The sequence below is a fragment of the Colletotrichum aenigma genome (genome assembly GCF_013390185.1).
Source record: "Colletotrichum aenigma strain Cg56 chromosome Unknown KSG_Cg56_contig05, whole genome shotgun sequence".
NCBI classification, from domain to species: domain Eukaryota; kingdom Fungi; phylum Ascomycota; class Sordariomycetes; order Glomerellales; family Glomerellaceae; genus Colletotrichum; species Colletotrichum aenigma.
In genome coordinates this window covers 3,012,669-3,031,790 of record NW_023500911.1, presented here as the reverse complement: position 1 = coordinate 3,031,790, position 19,122 = coordinate 3,012,669, and the positions used below count along the sequence as shown (strand labels likewise).

The 19,122-nt window shown below is 55.4% G+C and overlaps 3 protein-coding genes across 3 annotated transcripts; 1 reads left to right on the top strand and 2 right to left on the bottom strand.

Annotated features, from left to right (window-relative positions):
- Positions 1 to 5,851: 5,851 nt before the first annotated feature.
- CGCA056_v008476 (uncharacterized protein) lies at positions 5,852 to 8,923 on the top strand (the record flags this gene model as incomplete). Its single annotated transcript, XM_037323723.1, has 1 exon — positions 5,852 to 8,923. One exon carries the CDS (start codon positions 5,852 to 5,854, stop codon positions 8,921 to 8,923), a length of 3,072 nt encoding a protein of 1,023 aa, XP_037177478.1.
- A 2,691-nt stretch (positions 8,924 to 11,614) lies between these two features.
- ROG1 (putative lipase ROG1) lies at positions 11,615 to 14,956 on the bottom strand (the record flags this gene model as incomplete). The annotated part of the gene is made up of 1 exon (XM_037323722.1): positions 11,615 to 14,956. The coding sequence occupies one exon, from the start codon at positions 14,954 to 14,956 to the stop codon at positions 11,615 to 11,617; it is 3,342 nt and encodes a 1,113-aa protein (XP_037178237.1).
- Positions 14,957 to 17,383: 2,427 nt separating this feature from the next.
- arih1 (E3 ubiquitin-protein ligase arih1) lies at positions 17,384 to 18,729 on the bottom strand (the record flags this gene model as incomplete). Its single annotated transcript, XM_037323721.1, has 2 exons — positions 17,384 to 18,365; positions 18,422 to 18,729. The coding sequence occupies 2 exons, from the start codon at positions 18,727 to 18,729 to the stop codon at positions 17,384 to 17,386; spliced, it is 1,290 nt and encodes a 429-aa protein (XP_037178235.1).
- Between the last annotated feature and the right edge of the window lie 393 nt (positions 18,730 to 19,122).

Sequence of the window (19,122 nt, the reverse complement as noted above, 5' to 3'; positions counted from 1 at the left end):
AAGACATGCAACTCAAGGGGACGGCGGGCTGAGTTTGGCACTCTGATGACACGATGGGTTCGAAGTTGGGGATGTAACGCGACCCATGGCGAGACGGGCCGGGCGGTAAGTTGCGAGGAATGGGGACGGTAATGAGAGTATCGGGATGTAGAGAGACGGCTGGAAAGCCGCAAGGCGTGGAGGCGCCGTTCCTGCCGGCGAGAGGACTGCACAGCCTCGACATGTCGTGTTTTGAGCTTCTGTTGCACCGTCCCGCATTCCGTTCACTGAGGACTTCACACCCAGACCCCGGAGCGCAGTGCTGGGGCCACGAAGAGTCTCCTGGACCTGTGACGACGAGGGGGAGGAATACGAGACCTCTCGTCCCAGGAAAGCCTTCAGCCAGTGCTTCCAGGCCTAATTGAACTCAAGTTCGACAGACCCACCAGAAAGATTCGAACGATGATGAAACCGTCCCACGAACGTCTTGTCCTTGTAGCAAACAGAGTTTTGGAGGAGGGTCCTCCCAAGCGAAGAGTTTCCGAAGGGACCGTCCGAAGGCAGAATCACAGCGCACATTAGCTTCAGGGGATTCCAAAAGACGCAGAGCAACGAACGAATGGTTTTGAGCCGACACATTCCTAGGCTTGTCTGTGGTAGAACTGAAGCGGAAGCTGAAGCTGAAGCTGAAGCTGAGAGATGTGTGTGCAACCAACCTGGTCTGCGGACATGGAGAGAAGGGCTCCAAGCGTGCAACTGCCTGAGCACGCGTTGCACTAATAGTGAGTTAAGTTGTGTGTGTTTGGGGGGTTGATGAAGTGACTCAGCAATTAACCTGAGTCGCGCGTGGCGACCACATCAACTGGTTGCAAGCAGCAACTGCAACTGGCAAAGCTTTGGCGATGCTTTTGCGCTGGCATCGGTCATGACCACGTGGGGGAGACGCGCAACAAGTCGAGTCCAATCCGCAGGGTGGCCCTCGGCCGCTGATCGGAACGGGCGAGAACAGTCTTTTGGGGATCCATCTCCTAGCGAGACCGTCTGGCCCCCCAAACGTCATCTGTGCCTCTCTGTGTGCCCCTGTCTGCTCGCTGATCAACAATGGTAAACCCCGCTTGCCGAGTTGCAGAGAGATTGACAAGAACCGGCTTGCCGGCATTGCACTGGAAAAGCAACCACGTCGCTGGCGACTCGACTCAAAGACTCGATGGCCTGCGTCTCGTGCTGCGTACACTCGGCACAACAGTGTGTGAACGTGGCACTGTGGGTAGGTAAGCAAGGAGAGAAAGAGGAACGGTGGGAGAGGGTTATTCATTGCGGTTGCTTTAGTGAGCGGGCAGAATCTTGATGTTTGGCTGTGTTGGTCCAGTGCCGATGTGATTAAAGGCTCAAGCCCACGGTCCATCGATGGGACATTGAGACAGGCTAACGCGAGCGGCGCCTCCTCCTATTGGATATGGGTTCTGTGCCATCCACAAAGTGGCAAGGGAAAGGCGAACCATGGACAGGGATGCAGGGCACGGGAGAGGGACAAGAGCAATTTTGCGTCAACGGTAGCCCTGTTTAGCAACGGCACAGTCGCCTCCGCCAGCGCCGGATGCACATGGGGACGCCGGTACCTGAGCTGGACTGCGCAGCGACCCAGGGCTGCTCACTGCTTGACGCGGCCTGGGTTGTACCTACCTAGGTATCCGTACCCAGCTATACCTATGGAGGGTCCAGCAACTGTGGGATGTCGCTGCAGCACGAGCCTGGGTAACAGGCGCGTCGCCGAGCAGGCGACCCATTGTTTGCGCGATGATCGGCCGTTGGGCGGGTTTGTTGGCCCCGTCAGTCGTGGCCAGGCGTTTCCAGGATTGGATTTGAGGTTTTTGGAAAGATCACCGCCAACGTTGTATTCTCGAGCAATGAAGCTTGTCACGCCGCCAAAAGTAGACTTTTGTGGGCAGTGGGCAAGTGACGATGGGCCGTTGGTAGGTACGAACATGGGTGAAGTGCTGCAGGAGGCAGGTGAGTACCAAGAAGCCAAGTTGACGAAGGTATCATTATCGACTGCAGGTGGCGGGCGGCCTGAGCACATCAATTCCCGAGCACGGCAGGCAGGTAATCTATTATACTCATAAACATCAATTTAGGCACCGTGGCGGGTTGCAACGCCAGCAAGACAATGCGACAGATGCAGTATCGCGGCCCTACGAATACCAGCCTCTGTCACCTACCTTACCTAGGTACCTACAGAGTGCAGCTGATGGGCGACGGTCAGCATGCATCGCCATGTGTGTGAGGTGAAATGCCAGGCTGCGGCGTGGCGGGACACATTGCGCGATTTCCACAGTAGTAGTCGCGTTCACGGTAGATTATCCGTACCTGCGAAGCGAAGTCCCGTATGCCCGCATGGCCGATATGTGCATGCATTGGCCAAAGTTGTGCAGCCACGTGAGAAGGATAGCGTGTGCACAGCTGGAGAGGAGAGCCTGCTTCCGCCCATCCAACTCTCGAGTTCCAACAATACCTAGGTACTGTACGGATACTCGTGCTGAGTATCCGTACCGTACGCAGTACCTATTCCAATGTTTGATGTGGATTGATGGAGACCCGGACTGCACACTGGTGCAGGGGCTGAGCGGTGCAAAATTACCCGTAGCGTCGTCCTGCTGAGCCTTAGCCAATGATCTGCAATCGCTTGTCAGATTTCCCCTGTCCGTTCCCACTACCAGCGGGCCGTTCTGTAATCTGTTCTGCTCTGCTCTGCTCGCTTCACCCTGGAAGGAGCAACAAGCCCCGGCGGGGGAAGGGGCGCAGGGAAGGAAGTCGATGGGAGGAGGCCGGCCTGCCCTCCACCGTGTTGGAGAATGTCTTTCTGATAGGGAGGTACTAAGAGATGAATTGCGCCTGCCAGTCAGTCGTATGTACTCGAATATCAAGCCACACTTCCCCAAGTATGGTCCACGTTGTGTCCCGCCTCACATCGGGAGTAAGTTGATGTACGAATACTTACTTCATCAAGTGCCTGCCCTACCTACATAGTAGATCCTGATCCTGTACCATATCCGTGGTGGAGGCTGTGTTCCGAGTCTTTTGTGCTGGACAGACAGACAGACAGAGAGACAGACAGACAGCACGCTGTGCCTCCAGAGATAGGCCCGTCGTCCACCGAGGGACCTGGCCATTTTTAGACCGTGCTCCAAATTAAACATGCAAAGCCTGGGACCCCTTTGGCGTCTGCCATCTCATCGAGTCATCCCATCCCATCCCATCCCATCCCATCCCAATTGAAGGCAGCCCGGCTACCTTACCTTACCTAAGGTACTCAGCAGTAAAGTATCGGTGCCTCAGTACCGCTACCCGTGGACTAAGGTACCTAAATACGTATCCGTAGGCAGGCCCGGTCCCTAGCAGCAACACCGCCGCAACAGTGAGGTGACCTGAACGGTAGACCACGACCAGAACAGCAATGTCATTTCCAAAATTTCCACCTGGCCCACCGGCATGCTGTTGCCGGCCTAGGAGAACAGGGCCAGAAAGGGCCAGAGACGCTCGTGAACACGCCCAAAACGTACTTTGAGCCGTCATCGCCGGTACGACGCCATGGTGTCTTCCGGTGAGAGTCGTCGAGATCGTCTGTGCCATTGCCATTGCCGTTGCCAAGTTCAGTTCAGTTCAGTTCACCTACCTACTTACCTACCTACCTACCTGCCTTAGCTCAGTCTGCAGCTTCATAGGTAAGCAGTCGCGGCAAACACAGATTAAAAGTACGTAGCGGTAGGTAGGCTATGCAGGGACGCTGGCTCCTTGGACGGCCCGGTGCTCGTCTCTGCTAAACTCCCTAATTTGTTTGTACCTGCGAGATGGGAGGGAGATCCTGGATCTGGTCACCTGCGCACCCAACGGACCCTGGCTTCCCAGTCAAAATTCAATTTCTTCCGCGGCATGCCCCTTGTTCGTCGAGCACTGCACTAGTGAACGGATTGTGTGTGCCGTGCACTGTTGAGACGCTGTGACTTTGCCGCGTACAGAGCTTACAGTGCAGAGAGGCAGACTAGGCATGAGATCAGACGAAGCATATTGGGCGGTTGCTCGTCGCTACCGAGCCGGGTTTGTTTGACTTAGCCGTTGTCACTTCGTCGTCAACTGAGGCGGTTATTCCATAACGATTAGGAATGCATCTACTAAACGAACGAGCCGTAGTTTTGCCCGTTTGGCCATCTATACGCATAAGCGACGCGCATGCACGAACGAATGTATGAGGTACGTACTGAGATAGGCTGCTTTGTTACTCTGTACTTCCGAGTCCACTTGCGCAATCATCGGCCGCCGCTGCTGGCGGCGAGCATAACTCGTACCGCTCTATGAAGACTAGGTAAGTAAGCTGGCATAAGCAAGCTCAGTCGGCCAGGCATTCGGCGACTTGTGTGTGTGTGTGTGGTGGGTGACATGCTGGGCTCGCCCCTACAATGTAATGATCTTAGAGGGAATCAGAGGTTATCACCGACGTAAAACTAGTGGAAGTACTGACTGAGTACGGCGGACACTACACTATACGTTCTTGTTCACTGTTGGATGCACAAAGTAGCCCAGGTGCCTTTCCATGCTGCCAACTCGGCCTTGGCTCGCCCGCAGGGCGTTGTGTTCCTCCCGAGACGAGTCCTGTTAGTTCGCTCGTTCATTCGTCTTGTTGTTGTTATTGTTGTTGTCGTTACATGCCCGTGCTGTGTTGTTGCTGTTTCGTCGAGCAGAAAGAGGGGGGCGTATGTGTGTATGTGTGTGTGTTCTGAGAGTGTGGTGGGCGTGTGCAGCCGCCAGTGCAAGTGTAAGTGCAGGTAAGAGTGAAGTAGCTGCGGTAGGACAACTGGAGGTCGAGGAGGAAAAGGAAGGGGGGGGGGGGAAAAAAAAAAAAAAAAAAAGGGAAAGAAAAAACGCCAAAACCAATGGGCTATCACCCCTGTCTGCGCTCTATTCCGTGCCTGGACTGCGATTTACTACTGCCCAGCAGTGCCCGGCTTGTCTGCCATTCCAACTCCCTTCCGTGCCGCCCAAATCCCAACCCATCCCATCTTATTCCCTCTCATCCCCTCCCACTCTCATCCCTCCTCCCACCCCCATCCCCCCTGTCTGCTCATCCTCTCTCTCCCCCCCCCCCCCCCCCCCCCGTCCTGTCGCTCATCCCTTGTCGTGTGTTTCCATCAATCAATCAATCTCCCATCCTTTTGCTGCCTCGTTCCATCCACATTCTTTCCTGTCCCCTTCCATTCCTTTACCACCCTCGCTTTTCCCTTCCCTTCCCTTTTTACTCCTCTCGTTCGCTCTCCTCTTCTGCGCCCCCACCTCTCCCGACCTCGTCTTCGAATCGTCGACCTCGACCTCCTCTCGCCTCCGTCAAGAATTCCCCGGGCGACGTCGATTCTTCGATTCTCAACCTGCGCCCCCTTTGCGCCTACGCGGTCCACCGAGTCGATCCTCTTCCGTCCCCTTATGTGCCACGAACGGATCTGACGACCCGACAAAGGTCTCGCGGACAAACGCCAACTTCCTCATGAATTCGCGATCGAAAATTGCTGTAATTCTTCAACCCGTGACGGACAACTAACCCACGTCCTTCCCGCACCCATCCGACGATTTCTCGTCGAGTCGCTCATTTTTACCACCTTGCAAAACACAACAAACTATACTTACACTCATTGACACATTTGTCAAGTACATTCGTTGAGAACCCCCTGACAAGTGAGTCCCGTCTCACTCTAGCTATCGCCGGGCGCCACTGCTGACTTTACATGGAGACTACTAAATACTGCCAAAAATTGGTATCTTACAATCGCTAAAACAAAACTTCAATTGAAAATTCGATAATCGGGATTATTGTTGGGAAGGAAACATGCACGCCAAGTCTGCTCTTCTGGCCGCCGCCCTGGGCTTGGCAACCACTGCCTGCGCCGACCAGGAAAGGCCCAAGATTTACTTTCCCCGTCACGTCAAACGCCAGTTCACGAATTCCACGAGCACGAGACCCGAAACTTTCCCAGCACCGGAGAGCACGCCCTTCGACTCGACAACATCAAGCGGGCCGAGTTCGTCATTTAGTGACTTCCTGACCAGCTTGACCGACACTCTCAATCAGAATCCGTCATCCAGCGCTTCTTCAACAGAGATCCCCGCCGTCACATCACCCTCGCCTACGTCTACTGTCGCATTGACCCAGCTTGTCTCTTCAGGAGCCACTGAATCCTCTGTATCGCTGTCCACCGCAACTCTTGCAGATGGCAGTGTAACGACTGTTGTGATCTCCAGCACCATCGTCTTCGACCCATCAACGGAGACGACGGCGAGCGGTGCGGCTTCCACCAGCAGCCTCCCCCCCGTCATCGTGCCTACAACGAGCGAATCCTCGCCCGTTGCGACAAGCGATGCCTCTACAATCTCACCTCTGCCGACCACGACTCAGACGCCCACGCCGACGGCTGAAAGCTCCGCTGCCGCAACAACCCCGACGACTACCCCCGAGTCGTCCGCTGCTGCCGTTCAGCCTACCCCATCCCCGGAATCTTCTGTCCCTCAGTCATCCACCGCCCCTGAGTCGGCGACTTCGGTGGCTCAATCATCCAACGCTGCAGAGACCACGCCGGCAGCTTCTAGTGCCGTCGAGTCTACCGCCGCATCCGCGACTGAGGTGAACTCGACTCAGCCCACTGACGCCGCTCGTGTGTCCAGTGCCCCCGGTTCAAGCATTGTCGTTGCGCCAACCTCGGAGGCCGTCACGAGCTCAGCCGTCCCTGCTAGCTCTGAGATTGCCAACAGCAGCAATCTGGCTGCTCCCACAACCCAGGCCGGGTCTATTTCAGTGCCGGAGACGACTCTCTCCATCTCTTCCTCTGGTATCTTGCTTGCCCCGACTGGTGTCGTGAGTGAGACGTCAACTTCGGAGTCCAAGACCTCTGCTGCGGAGTCGACTTCGATTCCCGAACAGCAAACTTCCGGCGTCGTTGCTTCGAGCGTTGCTCCCAGTGTCAACATTACGGAGCCCGCAGTGTCCACTTCAGCCCAGTCCGTCTCACTACCTGCCGAAACCACTTCCGCTGCCGTTCAATCCTCTGCTCCCGCAGAGAACGCCTCCACAGATGCTACTATTTCCGCCACTCGCCTGCCAACTTCAGTTGCTTCTTCCGAGGCCCCCCAGACAACGAAGCCTACGAACCCGCTGGAGCCCATTGTTTCCCTGATATCCAGCGAAGTTCCCATCATCAACGCAACCTCTGCCGAGCTCCCCGCCGCTTCCTCCTCTGCCGCTTCGTCCGACGTCCCTATCCCGACGCCCACTGCTCTCCCATCGCCAACTGATCGTACCACGACATCGGCAGTGCCTACCGACCCCATTGTGAATCTTACCTCGGCACTTGAGATCTCGACTGAGCCGACTACGTCCGTGCCGGTTCCTAGCGACCCTGTTGTTAACATCACTTCATCAACCGAGCTCCCCGTGTCCGTTCCCACCACTGTGCTTTCTTCTACGGAGGGCATAATCAACGCTACGTCGACGGAGATTCCTGTGGGAGAAACGTCAACTAGTAAGCCGGTTACTTTGACTAACAGCATTGTCACGTCTGCACCCACAACTACAGCGACTGGTTCCGTGGAGCCCATCCCTGTCAACTCCACTTCGACCGAGGTTCCCATTACTAGCGGACTCCCGACAACAACTGAGCTCCCTTCTTCTGTGACTTCCATTAGCAACACCACCGATGCTGAGAGTGCGACCTCTGTTCCGGCGTCCACTGCTTCTATCCCGCCGACAACTATCGCAAACGAGACTGCTCCTGTGACCGAGACATCCGTTCCGGTTACCTCCCAGCCTACGACTACTCAGCTTCCGGTTGCTACATCGACTGCCATCCCCGTCAACACCACCGAAACGCCTGTTGTTGAGACCACACCTACGGTATCGACTCCTCCTGCCTCGACCACACCCGTCATCACCAGCATTCCTGCCACGGCTACGATCACCGACTCCGAGTCCTGGCTTCCTACCACCATCATCGTGGAGCAATCCACCTCAATCAGTACTCCTACCGAGGCTCTGGCCCCCACGACGACAGCCCCGTTGCCCTCTGACCTCCCCAAGGTCATCAGCCCGCCTGACCCTAACGTTGAGAAGCCGAAAGACTCCACACTTCTGCAGATTGGCTTCTTGCACGGCGAGAACTACCAGCACGTCAGCAAGAACCCCAACGCTGCAGCTCAGATCTTCAGCTGTCTTCCCAAGGCTTTGGCCGACGCAGCAGGTCTCGACCTGACCCAGATCAAGATGCAGAAGCTTGTTCCTTACGACACCTCTCAGACTCTCGGCTACATTACCACCCTGGCCAGGTTCTACTATCCTACTAGCATGGTTGATACCCTGCGCATGGATATCAAGATTCCTAACTCTGCCATCTACAACAACCCTGACCAGCTTGTCTTCAACCTCACTCAGAACATCAACCCTGCCATTGAAATTATTCCGGGCATGGAGGATGACCCCAACGCCACTGGTGACGGCGGCTCATCGTCCACCGATGCTGCCAACCCCAACGACCCTTTCAACAACGATAATAACGAGCAGACCCCCATCCAGAAGGGCACTGCAGCGGCTATTGGAATTGGTGCTGTTGGTGTTGCTGCTGCGTACGGCGCCGCCATGTTCATCATTGCTCGCCGCTACAAGCAAAAGAAGCAGGCCCACCGCCGCGCTAGCTCCCTCACCTCGTCTGAAATGCGTTACACAGGCGCGGGCAGCCCCCCGATGATGGGCGGGGCTTTGATGAGCAGGGACTTCTCTAACTACGGTGGAGTCGCCGGTGGCCGAGACAGTCATGGCAGTGGCCGCACGAACCGCAGCGGCCCGGGTAATTCAGCAAGGACCGCGATCATCTCTGCCCCCGTTGCTGCTGAGAATTCACTCGGTTGGAATTGATTGACGACCTAAACGCCATTTTCCATATTTGTCACCATTTACGCTTCGATACCCTTCGGGAGGATCCTGTTTGAATGAGATGCCTGGCGATTGCCCGGTGTCGAACCGATGGCAGTTAGAGAGGGCATAATACATTCGGTATATATGTCTTTGGCCATGAGCTATCAGCTCGAAAGATTTCTTTCCTTTTCTTTACTTCATGTCTGGCAGTACGTACCATTCTACTCACCGGGCCAGGGGTGTCGACGGTTTCGTCACCCTGTCCCCCAACCGTATTACCATATTCTCGATGTCGCTGTACTTGGGCTGTTCCACCTTCCGTCCCCCACCTTGTCCAGGAGGAACATTCTTTGGAGTATCGAGATTTTTTTATTTATTTTTTAATATTTTGTATCTGTGCTCTGGATCTATACATGGGGCGAAAAGCGGGATGGGTGATGCAATGGAGCCATATCAACGAGTGGCGATGAGTTCGGAGTTGGATTATGGCTGGCGATACCCTGGGGGAAAAGAACCAGGCTGGGTTCCCTTGTACATCTTTTGCTTTCTTGTTTTGCAGATGGAGAGGCGTCTATAACACTGCGCCTCGAGCTCGCAGCTCCACCTTTGTCCTGTGTTATTTCCCCCGCTTGTCAGGTTGAGATGTGCCTAAGTCACTGAGGCTGTCGGACAAGGGGTCGCCTCATTCGTATATTTGTCGCAGATACAGCGAATAGAAAAAAAGAAAAAAAAAAAAAAAAAACCACTGCGTCCGAAGGTCCAGCAATGCAATGTGTGTTGACAAGCGTAGGCTGTAAATAGAATCCAGTATTAGCTTCGTTAACGTACATGAATGAGTATTCATATCTGGGTTTACAGCACTAGGATGGAGTTTTCCAATACCACGGGTGGCTTTCATGCGGCACGGCCACCGCCCCCCCCCTCCCCCCCTTTATCCGTGTCATGTTATCAAGTCTGCCTGAGAGGTGTCTGCCTAGACGACCTCACCACACACATCTCATGCGGCAGTCTAAATCGACAAAACTTTCGGATGCCATTCTGATGATTTGGCTAGGGTCCTGCGTCTGACTCATTTCACAGAGAGAATTCCTTGCGTAAGCGAATAAGCCCGCAGGATATGAGGATCGAAACTGAGCGAGCTACGAGAAATGAAGAAGGTAGGAGCAGGCAGCGATGCCTCCGCCTCCTAAGTACTTAAGATGGGGCACTTGACAACAACCTTGCTTTCCCAACTTGTCGCTCCAAGTTCAAGATCGCCTGCAACGAAGCCAGCATGAACCGACTAGCAAATATCCTCTTTCAAGGACCGCTGCGCCTTGTGGGCATGTTACGAGCCTCTCCGACGCAGATCAGTGCACCCAACGAACGAACCCACACCGCGATAGAGACTGGGGAGGTTGAGGAGGAGGCTGATGAGCAGGAGAAGAAGAAGAAGAAGATGGGGAGTTGGAGAGAGCGAAAGTACGAGTTTTCGAAGCCGGTCTCGGCTGTGTGGGACGGCGCGCGCGTCATTCCTCCGGCCGGATGGGACCGCATGAAGAAGGGGCTCTGGCCGCAGCAGATGGAGGACCGATGGGTGATAGCCCACGTGGCGGCCGCGGAGGCGGACGGTGGAGAGGGGGAGGGGATCGTGCTGGCTAGGAGCTGGACAAGGTATCCCTTGACACAGATCACAGTGATACCCTCTGGCGCGGACGGTTGCAGCAGGAGGATCACAAAGATTACGTGGGAGGGAGACGAGGAGCGGTGGAGGGTGGATGACCGCAAGAGCGAGGCCAAGAAACTTTTTGTCCGGTTCGCGAGGGGGGTTTTCCAAGTCGACCTGGCAAACGACAACGAGTCCGACGAAGACTGAAGGCATGTTCCTTTCTCTTCCTTTCTCTTCTTTTCTTGGATCCGTGCGTCCGCTCTGCATACCTTCATCGGATGAACTTGGACTGACTCGGTACAGAGGTGTGGGAAACCTTCGTCTTGCGGCGGATATGAATCGGCGCGCAGTATTCCTCTAAAGGATACACCCATGCACCACTACACCCAAAGTTTCTCGAGACATGACCTGCCTTAATTTTGAGACGCTGCTTTTACAAGTTGGGTCGTCCTAGCTATAGGTTGTGATGATTCTGCTGTTGGCGGCCATGGCTATCAACTGCTTCTGAGGCAGATTTCGCATGCGCCGGGTGCGGGCGAATGGTTTAGTGGTATAATACTCGCTTAGCATGTGAGTGGTCCAGGGTTCGATTCCCTGTTCGTCCATTTTTTTTTCGACTTTTTTTTGCAAGCTGGTCCTAAACTGAAAAAAATAATAAAAAAAATTGACCGTTTCTGAACGTGATATTTGATACTGCCCACACGTTGCAAGCTGCAGTCTGTTAGGAACGTAGCCGCATCAATAACGACGCCAGATAGCTTGCTGCGCTAACAAGGCACGTAGGTCTACATCGTCCGATGACCATCGCCTACAAAAATTATACGCAGGCAAGTAAGTGTAGGGCATATACACAGTCTCTGTTTGACTTTTACAATTTTCACTGCTTGAAGCAAGTTTTTACTGGGTTTATAACTTTACTGGGTTTATAAAATGCGGCCATCAAACGTTAGGAAGGAACTTCATCAGGGCGTGGTCTCATCGATTAAATCAGTATGTATGTACGTAAAGGTATAGGCTTTTTGCACGATAGTGTCCCTTGCGCTCTAGCTGGCTGGCGCCGTCACCGTGGTGGCATTCGTCTTCTCTGGCTTGGATGATGGCTTGCGACTTGCCCTACCAACAATCTTCTCCGTCCAATTCCAGCCTCCGAGCGGCGTCGATGATCGCGCCTTGTCCTTGTCTTTGGGGCCTGTCGGTGATGTGGGGCTTCTTGCACTGGCTGTCGTTGTTGTAGTAGTATCGCTGTCATCGCTGTCCGCCCAGTCACGTTCGCTCCACGTAACCGAGTCGACACGCTCAGGCGGTCGCGGAGGCCGATTTGCCCTCGGCGGACTGGCTGAGGAGCTTCGGGATGACGAGCGGCGCTTTGGGGGTGGCTGCATGTCAGGGACCATGTCTTCCGCCTCTCTCTGGGAGTTGGGGGACAGAAGCGCCGTCCCCAGAACATCGCTCGCGCCATCTCCGGTAAACGAAGCACCACTATCGTTGACCTCATCGCCAAACTTATTAGGTGGCAGGCTGATATCGTTGGCTCTTTCCCCAGTTGGCTCGTCAGCATCACGTGTCCTCGCCGTAGCGGAGTCGCTAAAGTGGGCGTCGACGAGATGCTTCACCACAGGCCAACCATAGGCATTGGCGAACATTCGACGGACGATGATGTTGTTGTGAGCGTCTGGCTCTAGCTTGACCAAGACCTTCCTCCAAGCGAGTCCACGATGATAAGCACGTGCAATCTTCTCTTCAACCCGCATCTGCGATGCGTCAATCTCCTCATCGGCGCCCTTGTTCGGGTTTGTGTTGGCTGTGTCATCGTAGTCTCTGGTTGAATCCATGGTACCTTCATGTGAAAACCGGTGAGATGGATGCGGAGACGAGTCCGTACTAGTCCTCGACCCTCCAGAGCCAGTTGAGGCGGCCCTTCGGAAAGTGCCTCGCCGAGAAGCCAACGACCCCGTGGGTTTCTTCTTCAACGGCGGAGGCGGAATATCAGCAGGCTGGTAGACACGGTCATGGAAGATTGCGCGAGGCCTTTTGGATGGGTCGATCAGGTATTCGGTGGTAGGAATTTTGGGGTTGATCAGGTCGTGAGCGGACTCGAAGAAGCTCGTTCTCGGCGGGGCAATATGCCGATTCTCTCCTCTTTCAAGTTCGTGGCCGGCAGTGACCTTGGAGGAGCCACCAGATGACTGCGATATCTCGTCAAAATTGATGGTCTGACTTCTCCTGTAAATCTTGTGTTGCTTGTTGGATATGGGTGGTGCCTTGGGCTGCGAAGAGTCGCTGCTCTTGAACATGGAGAAGAAGCCGGCGAATGGTCCACCACTATTTGCGTCTTTCCCGCCCTCAGGTCCTCCATCTTCATTATAAGGCGTGGGAACAGACCGCAAACTGGCCCTGTCATCTTCCATCATTGCGTTCCGCGGTGGCTGTGGAACCTCGACTGCATTGGACGGGGCCGTGGGGGTGATGTTGCCGGACTGGTCGTCGGGCGTCGCATCGTCTTCCGGAGGGAGCATGCTAGTTCTCCGAGGTGTGGGAGCCAAGCTACCGCCGGTTAGTTCAGCCCAACCGGCACCGACCAGAGTCTCAACCAAGCCAGCGTCTCGCCGGGCCTTCTCCACGCGTCCCAATCCTTGCCAGTCCAAGAACAAGAGACAGCTAGTTCTGAGTGGCACAATGCCATCGTTGACAACGTTGGAATACACCGTCCGGTTGCGAAACTTTTTCAGGGCAGTGTGAGCCGGTCCCGTCGGCAGGATCCTCAGCAGAGGCTTTGACTCTGGCTGAACTTCTCCCATGACCCTCTTGTGTGCGCTCTCTCCGAGGTTGCTGACGATTGCCCCCCACCCGCTCCTTGCGATGGTCGGCGCCCTCCAGGTTAGGCCAAGATCCTGGCCGGTTCTGCCTACCAGCCCGAAGTCGAGGGCAAATTTGACATAGAGAGGGTTCTCGTTGCTGAGACCGAGAAAAGGCGTGGCAAGAGCAACAAAGTTGATCGGTTTGATAACGTTAAAGAACTCTGGGGAGTGTTTCTGAATGTATGCAACGGCGTATGTTTGTATTAATCCACCCAGTGAATGTCCGATGAAACTGATGCTGGTAATGGTAAAGGGACGCTTCTCTTGTATCTCTTCTTTGTGTATAGTACTGTGTTTGTGGGCTGCCTTGTTGCTGTCTGGTTCAGATTTGTTAAAAACGGCAGCGACTGCTGATTCGGCGTGTCCTTTCTTGGACGGAAGAAAGGGCTGATCGGGGTAGGACATGGAGAGAACGTATCTAGCCAGTCTCTTACCCAGGTATTTAATACCCCTCTCCGTCCTTGTCGCATTGCCAGAGAAGCCTCGAACAATGACTTCCTCATCATCTCCGTCGTCCTCTGCAGGAGAGTCATCTTCGGGGACAGTCTCCTGTGAAGAGCTGGCCCCGTTCGTATCGGCATGTTCTTTGCTTTTTCTTTCTGCACGCTCCTTGGCACGTCTGGCCTTGGCATCAATCTTGGCCTGGGCTACCGTAGAATCAATGCTCTCCTTGAGATAGAGCATGTCTGCCCCGAGGTTACTGTGTAAGCCATGAGTCAAGACTACCAAATGGACCTTCTTTTGCTTCTCTTCGGGTTTCTTTTCTGTCTGAGCACTGCTGTCGTGGGCGACGCTCTCGACGGGCTGGTCCTTACGAGGCCGGCTCTTGAAACGGTCAATGTTGAGATCATCCCAGCCCGGAAGCCTCGGAGTATTCCACAATGCGGCCGTGTCCTCAACCTTGAGCTCGATGGCTTTGGAGAAGACGCCCTTCGGCTGCGCCGGATGATGTCCGTCCTTGGCGCCTAGGCTCTGCTGAAAGTCGGCGACCTTGCCGGGTTGCGGTACCTGCGCCTGGCCGCCAATGACGGGCAGAGAGTAGCTCAAATTCAGGGACTTGGCATCTCTTGCTATTGTCACCTCGTAGCCTACGGCAGCCGAGGTCGAGAAGATGACTTGGGACGATACCTCGACGATCCACGTTGCGCTTTCGATCTCGTGGTCCGGGGATACGCCAAAGTGACTGCCTCCTCCGGTCCCGGCACTCTGCCTTAAATGCTCCGGGACAATCAGTTCGCTCTCCCAAGAACCGCCAGCCTTGAGCATGGGCTCGAATTCGGGAACACCATAGCGACGGGGGTTGGCGAACTTGACGTTGGGGTCGAAGTTGGAGGGGTAAGCGGCGGCGGAAAGAGTGTAGGGGCCGTGGACGAAGGCGGCACGAAGGGCGATTGCTGAGGTGTTGCGGACGCGCAGGTAGAGGCGCTCGGGCGAAGGCAGAATTCGGTCTTGAGAGGGTGTGTAGGTGACGGTATAGCGGACGACCTCGCCAATCTTGACGCTCCCGACTTGGTAGACGAGAAGCATGGTGGTATCGAAGAGTGTGCTGGGTGCGCCGATGGGGTTCGGTTCGGTGCGGGTGGGAAGAGGTAGAGAGCAGGTCCGGCGTATATAACGAGAGAGCTGCTATCGTCGGTCTGTTGGTGACGCCGTCATCTCCGATCGGGTCGCTTCGGTGGCGGCAGACGGGGAAGTGAAGGGGTCGTCGAGTTTGTCGTGAGCGAAAAGACCGGTGAAGTGGCAGCGACGGTCAGATCAAGGGAATAGCGGGAGTCCGGTCGCGTGTTCGATCTCGCATTCGCACGGAGGGTGGGAAAGAGTGGTGTCGAGAGGGCATACGAGGCGTATCCCACACATGCAAGAAGGGAAAGGATAGTATAGTAGGACGTGTAGTAAGTAGGACGGGTAACAGGACAGGGAGGATGGGAAAGCGATGGAAAAGCGATGGGATAAGGTGAAGTAAGGTACCCCAGGAGCGGTAGTCGGGTCGGTGGTCGGGGGATGTGAGGCTGGGAAGCACGAGCAGCTCTTCGTCTTGGAAGGCGAAAGCTCAAACTCGCAGCCCAAAAGGTAAAGTAAGGCACGTTCGGTTCCGGGTTTTGAGCGCGTGCCTATCCCCCAACTTGGCAAGGTAGTAAGCCTTTACAACGACTGCGACAGCGCATCAGCAGAAGCAGAAGCAGACAAAGTCGGGAAGCAGCCATAGCCCGGGAGCGTTGGCAGGATTGGATAGGCACGAGGAAAACCCAAGACCCCGGGGACGCCAAGCAAGAGTTGCTTGCGGTGCTTGCAGAGAGCGCACAGCACAATGATGCAACCTTCTCAGCGGGACGTCAAGCAACGCGAGTCTTCATTGGATGCCACCAGCGCAGCTGGGGGCAAGGCATCCGGAAGTCGAGGACGTGGACCAGGGCCAGGACGGATAGTATGTACCTAGGTACTTGGTAGGCCCACTAAGGTAACCTAGTGTACCTTACCTACCTACTGAGCACAAATGCGATGCGCCACTGCCGAATCAAAAGACGGCCCTCTCGCCTCACCATCCCATGATGATTCCCATCCGAGTGCCGCCGTACTTAATGGGCATCTCGGTTTGACTTGGATGATCGGTCCAACATGGAGGTCGCTGCTAAGCTCAAGGGCTGACTTTCGCCCCACGCAGTCCATACCCAAGCCAATTTCACCTCAAACTCATCATCTAAAGTCGGTCAGACTCAGCACTTTACGACAGAAGCGTCTTGCAGGAACGGGCTCTTGGTCCTCGCCAACGCCAGAAAGTCAATATATTACTTACTCAAAGAGAAGAGAGGGTGTGCGGTCCAAGTGCCACAGCAAAGCCAAGCATGCTCATCCTCGCCTCCCCGGTCCTTGCTTGCAGTCCCGCCTGTCCTGCTTTCCACGTCTCAATGGATGCCCAGGCGCAGGCATCGTCTGTCTTGGCAGGGGACCAGGCCCGATCGATATGTGTTAAAGGCATTTTTGCGCCCTGTGGACGTGCGCCCATGTGCAATGGGGGTGCATCCGAGTGCCGCCGCTTACTGTGTACTACTATACGTACGCAGCACACCCATTGTTGTTGTAGCTGTGAGATGCTGCGTCGCATACAGGAGTGCAACCGGCACTACCCTGAGATCTGAGATGGGCATCAATGCGAACAACAGCCAGGAACCGCACCACGTCACGTTCTGCCCCACCCGCCACGACCGCCGCCACGGCAAATGGGCCTCGAGCCTCCCCCGCTGACACAGGTACAGAGCGAGTCAAGATCCGCCGCACGCCTCAGTCTCGTTGATCCCGGACCTGGGTCCGTAGCTAAGGTAATTAAGGTGAGCCTCGACTTTGCAGGCCGCCATATTGCCGCCATATGCCTTGGCAACAACCACCGGACTCCTCTCGTCCCACAATCCTCTCGGCCAACGGCAGCATGGAGATTGCCCATCTAAAGCAAGGCAACACAAAGCTTGTTCGATCCAAAAGGTCGACAACACGGCCTGCCAGAGACAAACTTTACTTCGTTGGGCCACGTCTTCGGACGACAATGCACATGAGATTCGTTCCCGCTCCTCGCCGCGCCGCACAGAAGCGAACTGACCGAGGCAGAGAGTTCACATGAGAAACAGCCTAACAGCACCCAGTCCGCAAGCGCAGCGCAAAGTAACGCCGGATAAACCTTTGCTGCGAGGTTCTTTCCTAGAGCTAGAGTATACACGTTACAGTCCTCTCTCAGCAACCAGAAGCTCATACGTCCATGCCCACCTCGGGAGATCACACGCCTAGTGCTACAAGCATGAACCCATAAAACGGCAAGTTGCCTCTCCAAGTGCGCAACGCCAACCAAACGGCCAAATAACAAACCCCCGTAAATCATTTCGTGTGTCCTGTGTCCGGTGTTATGTGCTGTCATTGAGATACCTTGTTGGTTTGGTCCTGATCTTCTGTCGTAGTACAGGGTCGTTATGCCCGGGAACCGTCTTCCGGGTCTCCTGGGTGGACATGATTCCGCCACTCAAACACCCGGTTCATCCCGCGGCCGGGTCCTGTGAGGCCAGCGAGCGTTGAAGACTTGGGTTCCGCGTATGGACGCCGCCGACTGGGCGTGGCGTGTATCGCTGCCTCTGCCTCGTAGTCATGAGCCACGCGTCCATGTACTACTCGCTCTGAGGGTCGCATGGTTCTGGCGCTGTTATACAGTTCCTCCTCCATAGTGTGTCGCCGAAGCATCGGCATTGGCGGCGGGTGCCCCATTCCTAGGGGCGCCGTCAAAGGAGGAGGGGGCCCCATGGGGGACGCCGTCATCGGCCCGAGAGGCGAAATCGTATGCGGCGGTGGTGGCCCCATCATCCCCGACCGGGAGGGGCTGCCCGGGCTGGAACGGAACTCCGAGAAGCGCTCAGCCAGGCGCTGGCCCATCGAGTCTCGTTGGCTCATCGTATCCTGAGGGAGGCCTCGTGCCCGGGTGACGCCTGACATGTAGTCGGTCGGCGTGGGGCGCTCGAAAGCCGCCGGTGGCGTTGGTGCGGGTGGCACTGGTGGTCCGGATACGAATACGTCGTCAGCTTCTCTGCGATAATCATCACTTGCGTAGTTTCCAATCGTTGTGTTGGCGCCAGTAAGTTCCCCGTATCCTCTGTCAAGAACGTCGTCGTCTCCGTAACTCAAAAATCTGCGCGTGTCGTCGTCACGGTTGTCTTGAAACCTACGAACGAGTCTGTCTTCGTAATCTTGGGACCGAGACCGAGGTGACGGCCCCGAGCGAAGCGCCGGCCGCATGCCCCTGGATGTCATGGTCAAATCCAGCCTTTCAAGCCGCTGGATCACTGCCGGAATTTGTACGTCGGGAAGCCTATCCGCGTCTGTCGTGTCATAATTGAACCATGGGCAGTCGCAGTTCTTCCATTTGACGCCGCAAATCATGCAGAATTGCGCTCCGCAGCGACTGCTATCGTCAGCAAAGCCCCGATCGCAGACAGACGGTCGACCAATGATGCTTACCATGTCATATGGTTGCAGCCTTCCTCGAGTTCAATCATGTGATTGCACTTGTAGCATCGCTGCCAGCCGGCCTCTTTGGCCTGCTCAAGAAATCTTGTGGTGTCTTCATCGTCGGGACAGTCTCTTGACGAGTGCCATTTCCCTTTGCAAGAGCAGCACACATCAGTTCCGCATACCCTGCAGGAGCCGCACTTGCGACTCCCTCTGCGATAGATGTCCGATGGTCTGATCCATGCTCCGCAGCGTCGCGAGGAGCAGTAGATCCGGTTACGGGTCGAGTACTCCAAATACTTTCTGTTCCAATTCATCTTGAAGTCAGATGACAGCAGACGCTCGACATACTTGAGCGGGATGACATCTGGCGTGCAGCACCTGGGAGGCATAGACTGGGGATCCGTGATGGAAAGCTGGAATCGCCATTCAAGACAAGACTCGCACATGCGGTGGCCACAACTGAGCTTCGGAACTTTCGAAGACCGATGTTCGTCCATACAAATCATACACTGTGCCCTGCAGTGATATCATTAGCACGTGGCACACCAGAGGAATATTGACTCCGGAGGCTCCTAGACGGCGACTCACATTTTGACAGGTTTCTCGGGCGAGCGAGAACGTACGCTCCTGGCGAGCCTTTGGCCCATGAAATTAGATGAATGTTTAGTCGACGAAGCTGTGCTGTGCGATGTGACCTGGGATGCCGC